The sequence below is a fragment of the Pongo pygmaeus genome, chromosome 20 (assembly GCF_028885625.2).
Source record: "Pongo pygmaeus isolate AG05252 chromosome 20, NHGRI_mPonPyg2-v2.0_pri, whole genome shotgun sequence".
NCBI classification, from domain to species: Eukaryota; Metazoa; Chordata; class Mammalia; order Primates; family Hominidae; genus Pongo; species Pongo pygmaeus.
In genome coordinates, this window is record NC_072393.2 from 64715916 (window position 1) to 64737762 (window position 21847).

Sequence of the window (21847 nt, forward strand, 5' to 3'; positions counted from 1 at the left end):
TTTAGTAGAGACAGGGTTTCACCATGTTGGCCAGGCTGGTCTCAAACTCCATGATCTGCCTGCCTCAGCCTCGCAAAGTGTTGGGATTACAGGTGTGAGCCACCACGCCCGGCCCATGAATAAGTATTTATTAAGTCTCTGTGATTTGGGGGTCATTACAACAGACTGCCTGCTCAAACACAGTGACAGAAAAAGAGGCACCAGTTTCTGTATCTACAGGGAGCAGTTAAGTTTATGCACAGGGAGCAATTAAGTTTATGCGCAGGCAATGGGAATGATACTGTAATCTTGAGAATAAATGCAATCAATGAAAATAATCACCTTATGTAGCCCAAGGAGTTTAGTCTCCTTTGCTCAGACAGACAGATCTTTATTAGTGTTTTCAACTTATTTTGATCACAACTTCCCAGCAAGAAATACGTCTTACATTGCAACCAGTTCTCACATTTAGATGTATGGGTGAAAAGTTTCACAAAACAGTATTTGCCTTTACTACATGATGCATTCTGGCCTACTTTATTCTGCTTCATTGCTGTGTAATGCTGCTGGCCACTTGCTAATTGATTTCCCATTTTACTAATGGGCTGGGACCCACGGTCTGAAAACCCTGCTTTAGGCTGCAAGCATTTCTGTGATCTCTGCGAGCTACTCCATACAGGTAAAGACACGTGAGGTAAACTAGGAAACAGCTTCTGCTTTTGCAAATTAGAAGTGAAGTTGACATCACGCAAGTACGAAAAGGCTAAACAGCTGACAAAATTTCCACTTGAGCAACCCTGGGGAGCGCAAACAGGAGGAATCGGGGCAAGGGTGACTTGAAGAAAGCACTGGCAGATCACGCACTTTAAGGCAACTCTACACTGCACAATGTCAAATAACCTAGCATGGGGCGGCACTAAATGGCTGCAAGAAAGCAGAGTCTTCTTCCACATTCAGCGGCTCCCCTCGGATGCGACCGCTGGCCCAGGGTGTGTTTACAGAGGTGAGGGCTTCCCGTGGACCCTTCTCGTTGGGAGCGCTTAGCCTCAGTAGCGGATTCAGGGCACAGGCAGAGGACGTCCACAAACACCACAGGAAGCCGCCACCCAGGGGCGTGGAAAGGCCCAATGCCTCGTCTGGGATTCATGGCCTGCAGGAAGGCCCCTCCGGGACGGGACAGCACAGCCGCTCACCTCTGCGCCTCTGGGGGTGCGGGGAGAGCCTCGCCCTCCACGCTCTCTGGGGGCCCGCCCGCCCTAGCCCCCGCCTGGGCTTCGCGGGTGGACGGCTGGGGGCCCCGGGCGCCCCCCAGCGCGTAGCCTTTCTCCTTCTCGTGGGTCTTCTGGTGCTCGGCTAGGGCCAGGCTGAAGTGGAAGGTCTTCCAGCAGCCCTGACAGGCGTAGCGCTTCCGGCCGCCATGGCTGCTGTGGTGCTCCATGAGATGCGAGAGCCACGCGAAGGCCTCCCCGCACTCGCCGCAGGCATAGGGCTTCCCGCGGGACAAGCCCGGCTCGTCAGCCCCGGGGCCCTGCCCGGCCTCCAGCCCTGCGCTGTCGCCGGCGCTGGAGACGCCCTCGAGGCTCTGCCCGTCCCCATCCTCGGGGTGCGGCCTCTTGGTTCCCAGCCTCGCCGGGCTCCTGTCCGGGGCAGGCTGCTGGATGACGGACTGCCTCTGCGATCCGGTGGCAGAGTCGGACTCCGCGTCTTGGGGGTCCTGCGGGTCCGGGGCCTTCCCAGGCTGCTCTTCCTCCTCCTCAGTGGTGCCCGACGGGGGATCGGCAAGGGCGTCCCCAGGGGGCGCCTCCGTAGGCAGCTCAGGCAGCACCCCCGCGGGGGCGGCCTCCTCGCAGGCGCACCCAGCGCTCTCCTGCTGCCTCCCGCCTTCTGGAACAAGGTCAGAGCCCTAGCATGAGCGCCCCGCCCAGGGCCAGGGAGAGGAGGACCCAGCTGAGCCTCAGCTGCCGGAACAGCGCACAGGGCTCCGGACTCTGGATCCCCGCGGGGCTCACGGCTGTTTGGAAGCAGCGCTGTCCCTCCCAGGCAGCCCTGCAGCGCACGCCCCACGCCTGCTGCTGCAGATGTGGGACCTGGAGGCCTCCAACAACGGAGGCCACCGACAGGACAGGAAGGACAGCCCCACTGAGCCCGGGCTCTGGAAACCGCGCCTTTGGAGGTCTCCACCCGGCCACTAGCTTGGCCACGAGACGCACGATGCAAGGAGAGCCTGCTCAGAGCGCACCCTCCTGGAGGGAGGGGCCCGGCTGCCAGCGAAGAGAGTGGGGTCAATAGCTAAGGCCAAACCCCCCAGCGACAAGCCCCCTGGCTACAGGCACCCAGGGCCCTCCAGCCCAAGTCTGCCTCTAGGTGTTCTTGTTGGTGTGATGGCACAGAGCCTCCAATGGGGCAGAACGGCCACCCCCGGGAACAGTCATACACAGATCCTGGCAACTAACACCACTGCCATTTCCACTGACCAAGTCTTGGGGTGGTCTGTCATGCAGCAAGAGACTATGGACGTAACTGGATTCCTGCCTCACTCAGACACGGTGGTGGGAGAATGGTGAAGCAGTCGATGCTGAGGTCTTTGCTGGGGCTGATGGCGCTGGGAGGGGCCCCCTCAGCCTCTGAAGAAAAAGCAAACCCCACCTGGCCCTAACACCAATTCAACCCAACCTCACCTGGGAGGCCGCTTCCTTGTGGATCTCTTTCCACCAAGCGGAGTTCCTCAGTGTCCAGCCTGGAGGCAGCGTCAGGCTGGGAAAGCTGATACCCTGAGTGGGGTTAAAAACCAAAGAAATAAAAGAGGCATCAACACAGAGTAGCTGATGGGTGTTGTGTGTCGTGGGCCAGCCAGGGCAGGCTGCAGCCCACCTCCTCTTCTCTGTACTGGGACCCCCACCAAGGCCACCTTCCTGTTAGGCCCCTGGACAGTGGAGCAAAGAAGGTGAGGGTGGAAGGGCGACGGGGCAGGCAGAGGCAGGACTCAGGGAAAGCAAAGCTAAAGAAAGACATTAAGACAAAAATTGCTCAGGAGTCTGAGTGGGGGGGCCTCCGTAAAAGGAGGGTTTCTGGGGCAAGAACGTCTACAAAAGAGGAGACCCTTGATCAGGCCATGCAGGTGAGGCCCTGTCTCTGGCAAGGAGGGTGGCAATGTGGGCGCCTTGGGGCCAGGAGGCCTTTCCAAATTCCAAGGCTTCAGTCCTACAGGCAGGGCCTGGGCAGAACTCAGATGTTTAGATCAGAAAGGGTGGGGGCTTCAGCGAATAAATTCAAGCTCCAACACGTGCAAGTTCAAATCCATGTAAGACATCACAGTGTCCCAGCCAAAGTCCCTGGGGTCACAGTCTCCTGCACCAACCCCTGCAGAAGGGGATGGGGAGTGGGGCGTGAGCCCGAGGCAGGCAAGTCTCACCCCACAGGAGCAGCTTCCGGTAGCTCTTCAGGTTCTCCTCGGCAGGGTCCAGGTGGCCCCACTCCCCCAGGTGCTGAGGGTCCTCTGGAAAGGACTTCAGCTTCTGAAATAGTGCAGCCGTGGCTGAGACCTTCCACCTGCCCTAGAGAAGGGAGGACCCGCCGCAGCCCCACAGCCACAGGAGCAGGCTAGGAGCCAGCCCTGGCCAGGGACTCTAACCCAGATGCACTGCAGGAGGCAGCCCCCTTCACACCACAAAGAATCCACCCTCACGTTCCCACCCGGGTGGGTTCTGGGCCTCAGCGCTGTGGACATTTGGGGCCACAGTCCTCTGCTGAGCACTGGTGATGGGGAGGGGGATGCCTCTAAGCTGAGGCCAAGGCCCCTCACCCTGGGACTCGTGCCCACCCACCTGCTCAGTGTTGGCAGGGCTGGCCTCGTCGGTCTTTGCTTCTCTGACCCTCCTCTGTTCCAGAAACAGGGGGTCCGGAGAAAGCCAGGCTGGGGAGAAGGGGAGGCAGAGCTGAGGCAACGAGCTCCCTGTGTCCAGGTGCCCCCAAGGGTCAAGGAGCCCCCGCTGCCTCCCACACAGACTCCAGTGTGCTTCTGTGACAGCAGCACCCAAGGCTCAATGGACACTACACCTGTCCCTGATTTACAAAGCAGCGCGGTGGCCCCAGGGCTTGGGTGGCCCCAGAGATGCCCATTCAAGTCCACTGGATTCATGGAAATCTTTTTTTTTTGGTTTGTTTTTTAAAGACAGGGTCTTGCTCTGTCACCCAGGCTGGAGTGCAGTGGCACGATCTTGGCTCACTGCAACCTCCACCCCCTGGACTCAAGCAATCCTCCCACCTTAGCCTCCCAAGTAGCTGGGACTAAAAGTGCGCACCCGGCTAATTTTTGTATTTTTTGTAGAGATGGGGTCTCCCTGTGTTGCCCAGGCTGGTCTCAAATGCCTGGGCTCAAGTGATCTGCCCGCCTTGGCTTCCCAAAGTGCTGCAATTACAGGCATGAGGCACTGTGCCTGGCCTTCGTGGAAATCCTAAAAAGCAACACCACATAGTGCTGGGCTGTATCCGGGCCAGTGGGCACCTTCCACGCTGGTAATGAACAGCCACAAAACTTCTGGAAAACCACATGGAAGTTTCTATTTTATGTGAAATGTCGAACTCACACGCCATTTACCCAGCAGTCCTGAGGAGCCCACCCACAGTGCCCAGAGCCTCACATATGGGCACACAAGTCAGGAGGTGTCGCGGCATCTTCACTCCAAGGGGCAGAGAGCCCACCTCTAGGATGGGGATGGGCTGAGCATGCGATGCTGGGCAACTAAAGAACCAGACCCAACCACAGCCTGGGGGATCCACCCCTCGAACAGCAAGCACTCAGACACAGCACAACACACACACAGAGCCCGACCCCAGGCCCTGATTGTGCATGTGTGATGTGCAGGGAGACATGAGGGGACATGCATCAGGACACTCGAGACCCTTTATTTTCAGAGGGTGCATGATGAGGGGTTGGGAGATTCTTTTCTTTATGTATTGACGTGTTTTCACTATTTGTGGTAAGTATGGATGATCTGCATAATCTCTGAAGACCAATTTAATAAACAATGTCTAACATTCAGAGGAACTACAAGAGGAAGTCCCAATGATAGTATGGACCATGGGGCCCCTGACTCCCTGGCTGCCCTCCTGCCCTCTCCCAACCACAGGCCTCTGCCCACCACCCCACCTAAGGCCCAGCAGAGACTGCCAGGCTGGCTGGGCACTCACGTGTCTCAGAAGGTGCCGGGATCTCCCCAGCTCCAGGGGCCTGGCTGGGGCTCGCGAGCTCGCCTGGTAGCAGCAGAGGGTCCATGTGCCTCTCGTACACTCCATCACTAAGAATTGAGGATGAGCCCGCAGGGGAGCCCAGCAGCATCCCTGTCAACAGTGGAGGGACCTGTGACCCCAAGAGGTCAGGACACGTGCCAACAACAATCACACAGTTAAACCACAGGGACCTGTAGGCTCCAGGGCCACATCACTACCCATCCTGCACCTCATCCTTGGACCAGAAGACCTCCAGCCTGCAAAGTACCCAGAATATTTACTGTTAAGAGGCTGGGCTGGGTGTGGTGGCTCACAACTGTAATCCCAGCACTTTGGGAGGCCGAGGCGGGCAGATCACGAGGTCAGGAGATTGATACCATCCAGGCCAACATGGTGAAACCCCGTCTTTACTAAAAATACAAACATTAGCTGGGCATCGTGGCAGGTGCCTGTAATCCCAGCTACTTGGGAGGCTGAAGCAGGAGAATTGCTTGAACCCAGGAGGGGGAGGTTGCAGTGAGCTGAGATTGCGCCACTGCACTCCAGCCTGGCGACAGAGTGAGACTCCGTCTCAAAAAAAAATAAATAAATAAATAAAAGAGGCTGTTCCCTTTCCCTCATTCTTCTGCCTTCCTTACATCTAGAAGGCAGGAGCCCAAGCATCTGTCCTGGCCCCTGAGGACCAAGGAGCTGCCTCAGCAGCATGGAGAACTTAACTATCTCAGGGAAGCCATGCCTGGCACTGGGGCCTTCCAGGACCCCCTCCCCATCTCCTCTGAGCCATGCTTCTCCTCTGCGACAGCCCACCTGGCTCTTCCAGGACATCAGCGAGGCCCTCCACCAGGGAGGCTGCCTTCTTGCAGCTCTCAGGGTACTGTGCCACCACCCAGGGCCGGACCTTATCAGGCAGGATGCCCAGGAACTGCTCCAGCACCAGCAGCTCCAGCATCTGCTCCTTGGAGCGCGCCTCAGGCATCAGCCACTGGCGGCACAGCTCATGCAGCCGGGCCAGGGTCTGGTGGGGCCCGGCAGCCTCCTGGTAGACAAATTCCCGGAAACGCAGGCGGGAGAACTCCAGGTCAGCAGGGGTCCTCTCAGGGATGGTCTCGGGTTCTTCCTGCTGGACTCCGGCTGCTGAACCTGGCGTGGGCAGATCCGGGGGTGCTGGGGAGCTCCTGGGGGAGGAAAACGCCTTCTCCAAAGGCAACATCTTTGCAAAACGGCACTGGAAAATGTGACTGTCTAGCCGGGGACAAGGTGGCTCCAAAGGAGAGGTGCCAGGGATGACCAGATGCCCAGTGGGCTCAGGTGGTGCCAGAACCCACAGACCTGCAGAGGACACGGACAAGACAATGGCCTTCCATAAGGCCAGGGCGCAGGCACCCCGGCTGTCAGAGAACAAAGACACCACACCCAGAGTTCACGCAGATTTCCAAGAAACCCGCTTGTTAGGCATCAGCAGAATTTCAGCGTTGCACTCGTGTAGATAAAAAGTAGCATCTAAGTGGAGGGTAACTCATTCTGTGCATTACCAGAATTTTTTTTTTCTTTGAGACCGAGTCTCCCCCTGTCACCCAAGCTGGAGTGCAGTGGCGCAATCTCGGCTCAATGCAACCTCTACCTCCCGGGTTCAAGCGATTCTCCTGCCTCAGTCTTCCCAGTAGCTGGAATTACAAGCATGCACCACCACACCCAGCTACTTTTTGTGTTTTTAGTAGAGATGGGGTTTCACCATGTTGGCCAGGCTGGTCTCAAACTCCTGACCTCAAATGGTCCACCTGCCTCAGCCTCCCAAAGTGCTGGGATTACAGGTGTGAGCCACTGCACCCAGCATCATTACCAGAATTTTTAAAAATCAGTCATGAATACGATGAAAATGAAAAATTACTTGACAATCTCTATGTAAACCTAGATGTAAAAACCTTGAAATAGGCCAGGCGCGGTGGCTCACGCCCATAATCCCAGCACTTTGGAAGGCTGAGACGGGTGGATAACCTGAGGTCAGGAGTTTGAGACCAGCCTGACCAACACGGAAAAACCCCATCTCTACTAAAAATACAAAATTAGCTGGGTGTGGTGGAGCATGCCTCTAATCCCAGGTACTTGGGAGGCTGAGGCAGAATTGCTTTGAATCCGGGAGGCCGAGGTTGCAGTGAGCCGAGATCGTGCCATTCCACTCCAGCCTGGGCAACAAGAGCAAAACTCCGTCTCAAAAAACAAAAACAAAACAAAAAAACCTTAAAAAATTAGTAAACCAATCCTAACCATGCATGATTTATGCATCATTCTAGATTTGTGTTTATACCAGAAATGCAAGATCTGTTTACATTTAAAAGATATATTATGAGGGCCAGGTGCAGTGGCTCATGCCTGTAATCCCAGCACTTTGGGAGGCCAAGGCGGGCGGATCACTTGAGGTCAGGAGTTTGAGACCAGCCTGACCAACCTGGTGAAACCCCGTCTCTACTAAAAATACAAAAATTAGCTGGGTGTGGTGGTGGGTGCCTGTATTCCCAGCTACTTGGGAGGCTGAGGCAGGAGGACTGCTTGAACCCTGAGGCAGAGGTTGCAGTGAGCCGAGATTGCATCACTGCACTCCAGCCTGGGCAACGGTGAGACTCTGTCTCAAAAAAAAAAAAAAAAAAAGACAGATTATAGGGATGTCAATTCCTAATAACATGAAGGAGCTAGGTGTCAAGACTGTTCCTCCAGTTAAAACCACCACAAATCTGAAATAAAATTATTTAGAAAAAAGCGTAGGGAGTGGGGGGCTCCCTATGGAGGCCACTGAACAACCCCCTCCTTTCTGGAAATGGTGCAAGATGTAGGCCTCGACCAAAGCATCCACAGAACCAGGCGGGAGGGGCAGGAAGTACCCAGGAGCAGGGACAACAGGGGGCGGGGGGTGGGGGGTGAGGGAGACCACAATGACTGAGAGAGTTCAGGTCCTGCCAACCCGTGCCCCACCCTCAGCTGAATCCCCACATACAGGGCAGCCCTATCATTAAGTGGAGCCAGTATTCAGGATGAACTCTCTTGATTCTAACTGTGCACCAACAATGAGCTCACTAAACAGAACCCAGCGGGTCACAGCTGTCCAGGCCTCCAGTCGGCCTCGGACTCTCATGTCACTGGCTACGGACACACAAGGGTGTGAACTGCAGCTGTCCACCTTCTCCCAGGAACCGCCTGGGTCTGAAGGTCCACAGAGACAGCTGGAAGGGGATTTCCCACAGCTGCAGCAAGCCCAGTTTTATAGGGAAAACCATAGAGTAAACCACACCAGGCCAGGTGCTGTGAGCCCTTCTCAGGTCGTCAGGCTCTGCTGTGACAGTGCTCCACCAGAATATGGGGCGCAAAGACCTCACCGCTGTGGGGTGGGGTGGGTGATTCCACAGAAATGAAACATCTAGAACAGGCAAATCTATAGAGACAAAATGTATATCAGCTGTTGCCAGGGGCTGGGGTTTGGGGGAATGAGGAGGGACTGCTAATGGGTACAGGATTTCTTCTTTGGGTGGTGAAAATGCTCAACGGTGAGTACTGCATATTAAAAACCAATGAACTGTCCACTTTAAATAGGTAAACCTCATAGTATATAAATTACACTCAATAAGCTGTTTAAAAAACAAAACAAAAAAACAGGGCTGGGCACAGTGGCTGACGCCTGTAATTCTGGCACTTTGGGAGGCCGAGGCAGGCAGATCACCTGAGGTCAGGAGTTCGAGACCAGCCTGGTCAACATGGTGAAACTCCCTCTCTACTAAAAATACAAAAATTAGCTGGGTGTGGTGGTGGGTATCTGTAATTCCAGCTACTCAGGAGGCTGAGGCAGGAGGATCGCTTGAACCTGGGAGGTGGAGGCTGTAGTGAGCTGAGATCATGCCACTACACTCCAGCCTGGGTGACAGAGCGAGACTCTGTCTCAAAAAAAAAAAAAAAAAGAACCAGAAGTTTGCAGAGAATCAACTATCAACCTCTCTCTCTGTGGCTATCAGAGTTTAAAGGGAACTGTGGAACTCTTAAGTGCTGTTGGAAGACATTCTACACGGGCTTCCACTTACCTCAAGCAAAACAGACCCATGCCGTGCTATCATCACCACCACCACGATACCTCTACCTTTTTTTTTTTTTTTTTAAACACACGGTCTTACTCTGTCACCCAGGCTGGAGTGCAGTAACATGATCATAGCTTACTGCAGCCTCAACCTCCTGAGCTCAAGTGATCCTCCCACCCCAGCCTCCCAAGTAGCTAGGACTAAAGGTGCACATCACCCACACCTGGCTAATTTTTAATTTTTTTTTTTGTAGAGACAGGGATCTTACTATGTTGCCCAGGCTGGTCTGTAACTTCTGGACTCAAGGGATACGCCTGCCTGGGCCTCCCAAAGTGCTGGGATTACAGGCGTGAGCCACTGCACCCACCCCCACCCTTTTGTTACCTCATAGGTCTGAGCTCTCAACTGGCCCCTCCGGGAGACCTTTCCTCTGCACTCCTTGCACGCCCCCACCTGATACCCACTGACTGCCCCTGCCTTTTACCTCCCTACTGACCGCCTCCGCCACTGGAATGAATACCCAGGAGAGTAAGGGTTCTTCACAGGCAGGTCCCTTGGCCTGGGCAGAGCTGGCTCAGTGTGTGTGGACTGCACAGTGCAGTTCTGCTGAGGGGTATGCTGGCTGTGCCTCATTTGTTTTTGGCCATTGTGGACCCTCATGTCCATCTCTGGGGTCCTTTCTGATCTATTTAAAGGACATATGGAGAAGCAGGATAGCTAGGGCACAGGGGACAACCTCACGACCATCACCTACTTATGGCAGCTCCCACCGGGGTGCCCTCTCTCCTCACACACTCCACCTGCTGCCAGAGGACCCTCAGACCCGAGCATCTGCCTGCTCTGTGACTGAGCGCTTTCTCATGATTTAATCTCTGAGGGCGGGTAAACTGCCCACTTTCCCGTGACTTTTTCTTTACAGCTCTTTCTGTGAACTAGTTAACGAGTTCCCTGTCTGGCTCCATCTTGCTACTGTCCCCATCTGTGGCTTGTCTTTTCACTCCACGCTGTCTTTTGGTCACAGGTAATGTTCTAATGTTTCTTACTATGTAATGCAATCTCTTTTTTTGGAGACGGAGTCTCGCCCTGTCACCCACGCTGGACTGCTGTGGCACAATGTCAGCTCACCACAACCTCCACCTCCTGGGTTCAAGCAGTTCTCCTCCCTCAGCCTCCCGAGTCACTGGGGTTAGAGGCACTCGCCCGCATGCCCAGCTAATTTTTGTATTTTTAGTACAGACGGGGTTTCACCATGTTGGCCAGGCTGGTCTCGAACTGCTGACCTCAAGTGATCCACCTGCCTCGGCCTCCCAAAGTGCCAGGATTACAAGAGTGAGCCACTGCAGCCAGCCTTCAAACATTTTTTAAATTGGACTTCTGAGTTCAGAAACCCACTTAAAAAGGGTTTCTTTCCCTTGGGATTAGAAATACATCCTCTCCTTTGGGAGGCCAAGGCAGGCAGATCACGAGGTCAGGAGATCGAGACCATCCTGGCTAATACCATCCTGCCTAATACCTGGCCACACTGTCAGGAGGACTCTCCTCTTAGAGATCTCACCGGGGGAGGTGCAGCAGCATACATCTATAATCTCAGAGCCTGGGGAGTCTTAGGCAGGAGGACTGCTTGATCCCAGGAGTTGGAGGCTGTAGTGAGCTATGATTGGCCACTGCACTCCAGCCTGGGCAACAGAATGAGCCCGTGTCTCAAAAACAAACAAAAAAGAGATACCACTGGGACCCTTTCCTGCCACAGCCTGCTTGAATGAGGCCACACCTTGTTGGAGTCTGGCTTGGTCACTGGGCAAACCTCTGTCCCCCTAATCTTGGGACTGTCCAGGATTTGCCTCAGATGGGATTTTCCTGGAGCCCAGCCCCCCAGCCTCAGCAAATGAAGCAGTCTGCACAAGTCTTGAGCCAGTCCTGTAGGCTTTGCCGCACCCAGAGGCCTGGAATACAGAAGCTGAGGTACAGAGAGCCACGGTGAGTGAGGGGTGGCTGAGCTGAGGGGTCCCAAGCCTGGTGGGTCTCCAGAGTCCTGCAGCAAATCCCCTTCATCCTGGGCTGAGCAGAGCTCAGCCTGGTCTGGCCCTCCGTGGGCCCAGCCCTGGCCACATGAGGAATATTCATCGCAGCTCTCCATCCCACCACACTCATCGGCAGGGTCTAACAAACCACCCCACAGCCACGGGCCTGAGGATCAGCCAGCGAAGCTCAATGCATGGGGCATGGTTGTTGATGGGTCGCCGGATATTCCCAGGGTCTGCCCTGGCTTCATCCACACAGATCACTTACTCATTATAAAAGGGGGCAAAAGTGCTTTTAAAAGAATGAAAAAACATGGAGTGAGGGTCGTCGTTCACATCTCAGCTGCCTTTTGTGGTCCCTGATCCACTCACCAGGACAGACAGAACCAGAGAGATGTCCTGCGCAACTGGCCTAGGCTCCCCGAAAACCCAAGGCCAGAAATACCCAGGAAGTCACAGATTCAAGCATCATGCACAGAAAACAGCAACTGGATGCGACCCGTGGCCCCGCTCTGACTCCAGGGCAGGAAACTATCCGCAGGACACGATGGGATGGGGGAGGTGATATGGAACTGAGGAGGTGACATGGAACCAAGTGACTGTGCCACTCAGCCTCGCCCAGGAGTCAGCAAGGACACAGGCGAATATATGGGAAAGTGGAAGGAGAGCAGACAAAAATGAGGGAAGCGGGGAGGGAAGGAAGCAGGGAGAGGGGAGACAGGAGAGAAAGGAGCAGGAGCAGGGAAAGCCAGATAGTATGGACGGGGGTAGGGGGAGATTGGGAAAAGGAAGGAGCCCGGGAGGGTGAGAGAAAGGAGATGGGGAAGGAGTGATGGGAGGGCGAGTCAGGCCCCCACCCCAACCCCCCGGGTCAGGCCCGAAGCCAATACACCCACTCTTGCCTCTTCCACGAGAGAGGTCTCCGGGGTGGGCGCAGGCACTTAACTAAAACAGAACCCACCCCCAGGTGACTGGGGAGACGCGAGATATCCCAAGGGTGGGGGCAGCAGAGACAATGCCCATCCTAGGCACCCCTTTGGTCCCCGCACCCTCTACCCCTTCCCTGCTCCAGCCCCTGGGGCCACAGCCTGCCCAGCTTCCCCCGACCAGGGACACCCTCACACCCTCAGCCCCCACTTCCTCCCCTCCTCTTCCCTTCAGGAGCCTCCCCCTCCCTCCTCTTCCCCACTCAGGAGCCTCCTCCTCCCCCTTTTCTCCCCCCTCAGGAGTGTCCCCCTCCCCACTTTCTTCCCCCTCAGGAGCCTCCCCCTCCCCCCTTTCTCCCCCATCAGGAGCCGCCCCTTCCTGGTCTCCCACCCACAGGGTGCCCTAAGCGCCTCCCCTCCACGAGCCTACACGGGGTGGGGGTTGCACTAGTTCCCTACCTGCCTGCAGGGCCCCTCACCGATCCGGATCTCAGACACCCCCGGGGGGACCCGGCCCCTGCCCCGCACTCCACGCGAATGGATGCCAGACCCTCGGCCTCCTGGACGCACAGCGGGGACTCGCACCCCAACCCCGGGAACACCCTGGCCCCTTCCCCTAACGCTGCCCACTGAGGCGTCCTCACCGTCTGCCCTGTCGGGGTCGCTCCCTGACCCCCGCGCTGCGGCCCCGGGACAGACCCACCTGCTGCGCAGCTACCGCAGGCCGGTCCCAGCCGCCCGGAGCCCCAGTGCGCGATGGCGGCCGGCAAACTGCGCCTGCGCACTGGTCCTCACCGCGGACTACGATTCCCACAATGCCGCGAGGCTGTGCCACACAAGGGGGAGAGCAAGAGAGCCGTGACAGGTGACAGGGCGCATGGCCAATCAGACGCGAGCGTGGCCTCCCGGCGTCCCTCCCACTCCGGCGCCGGCGTCATTTTGGGCACCATGGCAACGAAGTAAACAAGCGGGTAAATAATAGACCCCTGACAGCCAGAAACAAAGACGGTGAGAAACAGAGAAACAAAGACAAAAGGACGCGCAGACCGGGAGGGAGAGAAGCATGAAGGCCCACAGACGCTCGGGGGCACACCAAGACGCCCTGGGGTCCCCAAAACAGAGATGTAGAGAGTCGGACACGGAAAGGGAGAGACCAGCTCACGCTTAAGAAAGGAGGGAGACCAGCCCAGGATCAAGAAAGGGAAAGACCAGCATGGGCTCAAGAAAAGAAAGAGAGCAGCTCAGGCTCAGGAAAAGAGAGAGACCCAGAGAAAAGGAGCACTCGAGGCTGAGACAGATCTGGACAGAGATACAGAGACAGGGACCAGCAGACCCAGTACTGGGAAGACAAGAGGTGGAGACCCAGAGACACTGATGCGCTAAAATGGGTTCTACAGTTTCAAGGAGTGGATAGAACTCAAAGATTACCCACCCCAGGGATTCAGGAGCTGCTGAAATGAGGGAAACGTGAGTGGCAGCCGGGGTGAGGGCTTTGGCAAAGCCCCGTATAAATGTAGCCCCCCTGGAAGGCAAGACACGGCCAGGAGCTGCTTCCCATTTCAGTTTTCCAGATAGAGGCGCTTAAGAGGATGCCATTTTGGTCGTTTTCCTGTCAACTGACTTTTTAAATGTATATCTGAACAGTTTATATATTTTATTTTAAATTTACATACACCACACATTTTGGTATTCAGTTTTATGAATTTTAACTTATATCCACCAACAAACTCGGGACAAAGAATAGCTCTACTGCCCAAAAATCCTCCTGCTGCCTCTTGGTAGTCACTCCCTCCCCACCCATAACCCCAGGGAACAGCTAATCTAAGTAGTCCACTGCTGTAATTTTGCCTTCAGTGTTATATAAGTGGGATCATACAGTATGTGGCTTCAGATTGGCTTTTTCACTGAACATAATTCCTTTGAGATGCATTGAAGTAGTATATATCAACAGTTCATTCCATTTTCTTGATAAGTCATATTCTATGGTATACAGCAGTTTAAACATTCTCCCACTGAGAGATATTAGGATCGTTTTAAGTATTTTGCTATTAAAAATAAAGCTGCTATGAACATTTGTGTACAGATTTTTCTGTGAAGGTAAGTTTTCACTTTTCTGGGATAAAAGCCCAAGAGTGCAGTTGCTAGGTCACACAATGAACACGTGCTTATTAGTGTTGTAAGAAGCTGCCATACTCTTGTCCAGAGTAGCTGGACCATTTTACATTCCCACCACCAATGAATGTGTGAATCCACTTCACATTTTAATCAGCATTTGTGTTTTGCTATTTTTTATTTTGGCCATTCTGATAGGTATGTACTGATGTATCATTATGGTTTCAATTTGCATTTCCCTTAATTGCTAACAAGGTTGAGCACACTTTCATGATTTTTTTGGCATTTGTATACCCTCTTCATTAAAGCATCTGTTCATATCTTTTGCCCGTTTTCTAATTTTTAAAAAAATTGTTCAGTTTTGAAAGCTATGTTTTTTTTGAGACAAGGTCTCACTCTGTCACTGAGGCTAGAGTGCAGTGGTGCCATCATGAATCACTGCAGCCTTGACCTTCCAGGCTCAAGTGATCCTCACCTCAGCCTCCCAAGTAGCTGGAACTACAGGTGCGCCCTACCATGCCCAGCTAATTTTTTTTTTTTTTTTAAGAGATGGGGTCTCACTATATTGCTAAGGCTGGTCTCAGACTCCTGGGCTCAAGCAATCCTCCCACCGTGGCCTCCCAAAGTGCTGGGATTACAGGCATGAGCCACCATGCCCAGTCTTACCAGTTTATTTTAATGGATATAACTCACGAACTGCCAAATGGAAGAGATGCACAGCTAAGTTCTGGTCAGGGGCACTGAAGGTGCAGTGCGTCCATGTGCCCTCTGGGTGAGCCATCCTCCCAGCACTCAGATTTGTTCACCAACCCAGCTCTCTCAATCGTGGGGCAGAGGGTCCATACCTTCTTTAAGGTGACTATCCTCATCCTGAAGATATCTATGGGTCCCACTGGAGTCACCTCATTAGCATAAACTCAGGTGTGGTCGAAAGGGGCTCCTTATGAATTGCAAACCCTATTCCTATTATTCACAAAATTTCAAGGCTTTTAGCTCTGTGCCAGGAACCAGGGATAAAGATCAAATGTAAGGGCCAGGCACGGTGGCTCACACCTGTCATCCCAACACTCTGGGAGGCCAGCAGGCGGATCACGAGGTCAGGAGTTCAAGACCAGCCTGGCCAACATGGTGAAACCCTGTCTCTACTAAAAATACAAAAATTAGCCAGGCATGGTGGCAGGCGCCTGTAATTGCAGCTACTCGAGAGGCTGAGGCAGCTTGAAACTGGAAGGCTGGGGTTGCAGTGACCTGAGATCACACCACTGCACTCCAGCCTGGGCAAAAGAACAAAACTCCATCTAAAAAAAAAAGAAAAAAGAAGAAAAGATCAAATGTAGGTTTTATTATACCACAGATGGCCAATTGCTCTTGCACCATCTGGAAAAGGCTATCTTTCCTGCATTTTGCTCCTTAAAAAAATCAGTCAGGAATATCTTTGCGGGTCTATTTCTGGGTTCTCGATTCTGTTCCACTCATCTATGTGTCTGCCAATACCACATTGGGTTACCACGGCTACAGAGTAACAACATCAGGTGCAGTTATTCCTCCCACTTTTTTTTTCTCTTTTTTTTTTGAGACACAGTCTTGCTCAGTTGCCCAGGCTGGAGTACAGTGGTGCAATCTCGGCTCACCACAAGCTCCGCCTCCCGGGTTCACGCCATTCTCCTGCCTCAGCCTCCCGAATAGCTGGGACTACAGGCGCCCGCCACCACGCCCAGCTATTTTTTTTTTTTTTTTTTTTTTGTATTTTTAGTAGAGACGGGGTTTCACCATGTTAACCAGGATGGTCTCGATCTCCTGACCTTGTGATCCACCCGCCTCGGCCTCCCAAAGTACTGGGATTACAGGCGTGAGCCACTGTGCCCGGCCACTTTTTTTCTTTTTGAAAGTTATTTTAGCTATTTCAAGTCTTGTGCTTTCCCATATACTTTCTTTGTCTTCTTCTCTTTTTTTTTTTTTTTTTGAGACAGAGTCTTGCTCTGTCACCCAGGTTGGAGTGCAGTGATGCAATTTCAGCTCACTGTAAACTCTGCCTCCTGGGTTCAAGTGGTTCTTCTGCCTCAGCCTCCCGAGTAGCTGGGATTACAGGCATGTGCTGCCACGCCCGGCTAATTTTTGTATTTTTAGTAGAGACAGGGTTTCACCATGTTGACCAGGCTGGTCTCAAACTCCTGACCTCAGGTGATTCGCCCACCTTGGCCTCCCAAAGTGCTAGGATTACAGGCGTGAGCCACCGCACTCGGCCTTTTTTTTTCTTTGTTTTTTGAGACGGAATCTCACTCCTAACCATGCTGCTAATATTTACATGGTCCTGCACCAATGTGTTCATGTAATTTCATATACTTTTTTCTTTAATTAGGGTTGAGTTTCCTATATATAGGCCTTCTGAGCAGCCAGAGATCACACACTTAAATGAGCACCTATTAGCTTCCAGGCATACTATGTTTTCTTTTATAAATAAAAGGCTCAAAATGCACACATGCATACACACACACGATACTGACCAAAAGGTACTGCAGGATAAAAGCTAGAGTAGAAGCTCCATAAGGACGGTGACTTTTCCCTGTTTAGGCAGCTTACTAAAAAACCCTATATACTTGGCCGGGCGCAGTGGTTCATGCCTGTAATCCCAGCAATTTGGGAGGCCAAGGTGGGCTGCTCACGAGGTCAGGAGATTTGAGACCATCCTGGCTAATACGGTGAAACCTCGTCTCTACCAAGAAAATACAGAAAAATTAGCCGGGCATGGTAGCAGGTGCCTGTAGTCCCAGCTACTCGGGAGGCTGAGGCAGGAGAATGGTGTGAACCCAGGAGGCAGAGCTTGCAGAGAGCCGAGATCACGCAACTGCACTCCAGCCTGGGCAACAGAGCAAGACTCCATCTCAAAAAAAAAAAAAAAAAAACTTTTCTGTACTGTTTGGCTTCCCCCCACATTATGAACTTTAAGTCTTGCAATAAAATAACAATTATGGCTGACACAGACTGTAAGAAAGAAGGCAGATAACAATGATTATTCAGCAAGGTAGGAAGGACTACAATGGCACACAGACTTGCCATTTTGTACTGCATCAGATATGTCAATGTTAATTGTCATCTCAGCAAGCGATTTTTTCCTTGAGAGTTCTATTTCTCAAATGGACTAATCTCACTACTCATTCAATTCCTCCTTCTGATATTACTGTTATTTCACTGATTCCAAGACAACAGATGGTAACATGTACATTTTATGTGCTAATAAAAGGCTGCCTGAGGCCTAGCACAGTGCCTCACACCTGTAATCTCAGCACTTTGGGAGGCCGAGGTGGGTGGCCCACCTGAGGTCAGGAGTTTAAGACCAGCCTGGCAAAACCTCGTCTCTACTAAAATACAACAATTAGCTGGGTGTGGTGGCGTGCACCTCTAATCTCAGCTACTTGGGAGGCTGAGGCAGCAGAATCACTTGAACCTGGCAGGCAGAGGCTACAGTAAGCCAAGATAGCACCACTGTACTCCAGCCTGGGTGACACAGCGAGACTCTCTCTAAAAAAAAAAAAAAAAGGCTGCCAATTAAACCATATCACTGATATACCTGATTTGTTTTCAGATGTTAAAATATGGCAAGATATGTATCACAGAATAAAGGAAATACAGTAAGTCTTTAGGTTCTGTGTCACGACTAACTTCCAGATATAGGTATTACCTTTTTTTCTTGCACTTTGCTTAATTATCCTATGCAGATATTGCATTTTTTACAAGTTGAAGGTTTGTGGCAACCTGTGTCAATTAAGTCTATTGTAATCATTTATCAAACAGCATATGCTCTCTTTGTGTCTCTGTGTCACATTTTGGTAATTCTCACAATACTTCAAACTACTGCATTATTATCTGTTATGGTGATCTGTGGTCAGTAATTTTTGTTGTAACTATTGTAATTGTTCTGGAGTGAAAGGAACCGCACCTATATAAGACAATGAACTTAGCAGATAAATGTTGTGTGTCCTGATTCCTCCACCAACCTGCCATTGCTCACTGGTACACACTCTCTCTCAATCTCTTTCCTCAGGCCTCCCTATTCCCTGAGACAAAACAATATTAAAATTAGGCCAGTAAATAACCCTACAATGGCCACTAAGTGTTCAAGTGAAAGGAAGAGCCAAACCTCTAACTTCAAATCAAAAGCTAGAAATGATTAAGCTTAGTGAGGAAGGCGTGTCAAATGAAAGACAGGCCAAAACTTAGCCCTCTTGTGCCAAACAGCCAAATTGTGATGGCCAAGAGAAAAACTTGAGGGAAATGAAAAGTGTGACTCCAGTGAATATATGAATGACAAGAAACTGAAACAGCCTTGTTGCCAATAGGGAGAAAGCTTTAATGGTCTGGATAGGAGATCAAACTACCCAAAGAGAACTAACATTCTCTTAAGCCAAAACCTAATCCAGAGCAAGGTCCTGACTCTCTTCATTTCTATGAAGGCTGAGAGAGGCGAGGAAGATGCAGAAGAAAATTCTGGGCCGGCCAGGTGCAGTCGCTCATGCCTGTAATCCCAACACTTTGGGAGGCCAAGCAGGATGGATCACCTGAGGTTAGGAGTTCAAGACCAGCCTAGCCAACACGATGAAACCTTGCCTCTACTAAAAATACAAAAATTAGCTGGGCATGGTGGCGTGCGCCTGTAGTCCCAGCTACTCAGGAGTCTGAGACAGAAGAATTGCTTGAACCTGGGAGGTGAAGGTTGCAGTGAGCTGAGATCATGCCACTGCACTCCAGCCTGGGCAACAGAGTGAGGCTGTCTCAAAGAAAAAAAAAAAAAAGTCTGGGCCAGGTGTGGTGGCTCATGCCTGTAATACCAGCACTTCGGGAGGCAGAGATGGGCAGATCACCTGAGGTCAGGAGTTCGAGAACAGCTTGGTCAATGTGGCGAAACCCCATCTCTACTAAAAATACAAAAAAAAATTAGCCAGGCATGGTGGCAAGTGCCTGTAATCCCTGCTACTCAAGAGGCTGAGGCATGAGAATTGCTTGAACCCAGGTGGCAGAAGTTGGCAGTGAGCCGCGATCACACCACTGCATGCTAGCAAAAGAGTGAGACTCCATCTAAATAAAATAAAGTCTGAAGCTAGCAGAGGTTGGTTCATGAAGTTTAAGTCATCTCCATAACATAAAAGTGCAAGGTGAAGCAGCAAGTGCTAATGCAGAAGCTGCAGCAAGTTCTCCAGATTTAGCTAAGATCACTGACGAAGGTGGCTACATTAGACAACAGTTTAAATGTAGAGAAAACAGCCTTCTGTTGGAAGAAATGCCAGGTTGTGTTTTCACAGCTAGAAAGAAGTCAGTGCCTAGCTTCAAAGCTTTAAAGAACAGGCCGACTCTTGTTAAGGGCTAATGCAACTGGTGACTTTAAGTTGAAACCAAAGCTCATTTACCATTCTGAAAACCCTAGAGCCTTAAGATTTAAGTTAAATCTACTCTGAGTGCTGTCTATAAATGTAAACAAACCCTGGATGACAACACGTGTTTACAGTATGGTGTACTGAATATTTTAAACCCACTGTTGAGAGACTTCCTCCTGAGAAAAAAAGATTCAAATTATGGCTGCTCCCTGACAAGAGCTCTGATGAAGACATAGAAGGAAATTAATGTTGTTCTCGCACCTGCCAACACAACATGTATTCTGCAGCCCACGGACCAAGGAGTAATAATTTTGCCTTTCCAGTCTTCTTAGTTAGGAATGCAGTTTGGCTGGCCAAAGCGCAGTGGCCTGTAATCCCAGCACTTTGGGAAGCTGAGGCAGGTGGATCACGAGGTCAGGAGATCGAGACCATCCTGGCTCACACAGTGAAACCCAGTCTCTACTAAAAATACAAAAAATTAGCCAGGTGTGGTGGCGGGTGCCTGTAGTCCCAGCTACTCGGGAGGCTGAGGCAGGAGAATGGCATGAAACTGGAAGGCAGAGCTTGCAGTGAGCTGAGATCGCACCACTGCACTCCAGCCTGGGCAACAGAGTGAGACTCCGTCTCAAAAAAAAAAAAAAAAAAAGAAGAATGCAGTTTGCGGCTAGGCGTGGTGGCTCATGCCTGTAATCCCAGCACTTTGGGAGGCTGAAGCAGGTGGATTACTTGAGCTTAGGAGTTTGAGACTAGCCTGGCCAACATGGTGAAACCCTCTCTCTACTAAAAATAAAAAATTAGCCGGCCATAGTGGCACATGCCTATAGTCCCAGCTACTCAAGAGGCTGAGGCATTAGGATCGCCTGAACCCAGGTGGCAGAGGCTGCAGTGAGCTGAGATCACGCCACTGCACTCTAGCCGAGGCAACAGAGTGAGAATCCTTATCAAATAAGAAAAAAAAAAAAGTATGTATTTTGTAAGGCTATAGCTGCCATAGATAGTAATGATTCCTTGGATGGATCCAGGGAAAGTAAATTAAAAACCTTCTGGAAATGATTCACTGTGCTAGATGCCATTAAGAACATTCTAGGCCAGGCACAATGGCTCACACCTGTAATACTAGCACTTTATGAGGATGAGGCAAGAGGATCACTTCGGCACAGTTCAAGATCAGCTTGAGCAACATGGTGAGATGCCGTCTCTACAAAACATAAAAAAAATTAGCCAGGCGTGGTGGTGCATGCTGGTAGTTCCAGCTATGTAGGAGGCTAAGGTGAGAGGACAACCTGAGCCTAGAGGCCGAGGCTGCAGTGAGCCATGGTTGCAGCACTGCACTCCAACCTGGGCAACAGAATGAGACCATGTCTCAAAAGAAAAAAAAAAAAAAAGACATCTTTTTTTTTTTTTTTTTTGAAATGGAGTCTCCCTCTGTTTCCCAGGCTGGAGTGCAGTGACTTGATCTCTGCTCACTGCAACCTCTGCCTCCCAGGTTCAGGCAGTTCTCCTGCCTCAGTCTCCTGAGTAGCTGGGATTACAGGTGTGCACCATCACACCTAGCTAATTTTTTTTGTATTTTTAGTAGAGATGAGGTTTCAGCATGTTGGTCAGGCTGGTCTTGAAATCCTGACCTAGTGATCTGCCCACCTTGGCCTCCCAAAGTGCTGGGATTACAGGTGTGAGCCACCGTGCCTGGCCAAGACATCTGTTCTTGAATAATGAGACTGGAAAGTCAAAATTACTCCTGATCTATGATGGGCTGCAAAATACATGTTGTGTTAGCAGGTGTGAGAACAACATTCATCTCCTTGTACATCTTCATCACAGCTCTTGTCAATAAGCAGCCATATTTTGAAAGGAATCTTTATTCTCAGGAAGTCTCAACAGTGAGTTTAAAATATTCAGTACAGGCTGGGCATGGTGGCTCATGCCTGTAATCCCATAACTTTTGGGAGGCCAAGGTGGGCAGATCACTTCAGGTCAGGAGTTCAAGACCAGCCTGACCAATATGGTGAAACCCCATCTCTACTAAAAATAAAAATAAAAAAAATTAGTGTGATGGTGGGTACCTGTAATCCCAGCTACTCGCTCAGGAGTTTGAGGCGGGAGAATCACTTGAACCCAAGAGGCAGAGGCTGCAGGGAGCTGAGATCACACCA

General features: G+C 51.6%; 1 protein-coding gene across 3 annotated transcripts; it reads right to left on the reverse strand.

Moving 5' to 3' along the window:
• Positions 1 to 317: 317 nt before the first annotated feature.
• ZSCAN18 (zinc finger and SCAN domain containing 18) lies at positions 318 to 13014 on the reverse strand. Of its 3 annotated transcripts, none has more exons than XM_063658583.1 (7): positions 12917 to 13014; positions 6016 to 6537; positions 5170 to 5319; positions 3804 to 3892; positions 3392 to 3494; positions 2658 to 2750; positions 318 to 1860 (listed from the first exon to the last, which is right to left on the reverse strand). In XM_063658583.1, the coding sequence occupies exons 2-7, from the start codon at positions 6416 to 6418 to the stop codon at positions 1169 to 1171; spliced, it is 1530 nt and encodes a 509-aa protein (XP_063514653.1). In that variant the 5' UTR covers positions 6419 to 6537; positions 12917 to 13014; the 3' UTR covers positions 318 to 1168. The 3 variants fall into 3 exon arrangements, with proteins under 3 accessions (XP_063514653.1, XP_054320439.1, XP_054320438.1); XM_054464464.2 differs by having other exon boundaries at positions 318 to 1863; XM_054464463.2 differs by having other exon boundaries at positions 318 to 1863; positions 12858 to 13006.
• Between the last annotated feature and the right edge of the window lie 8833 nt (positions 13015 to 21847).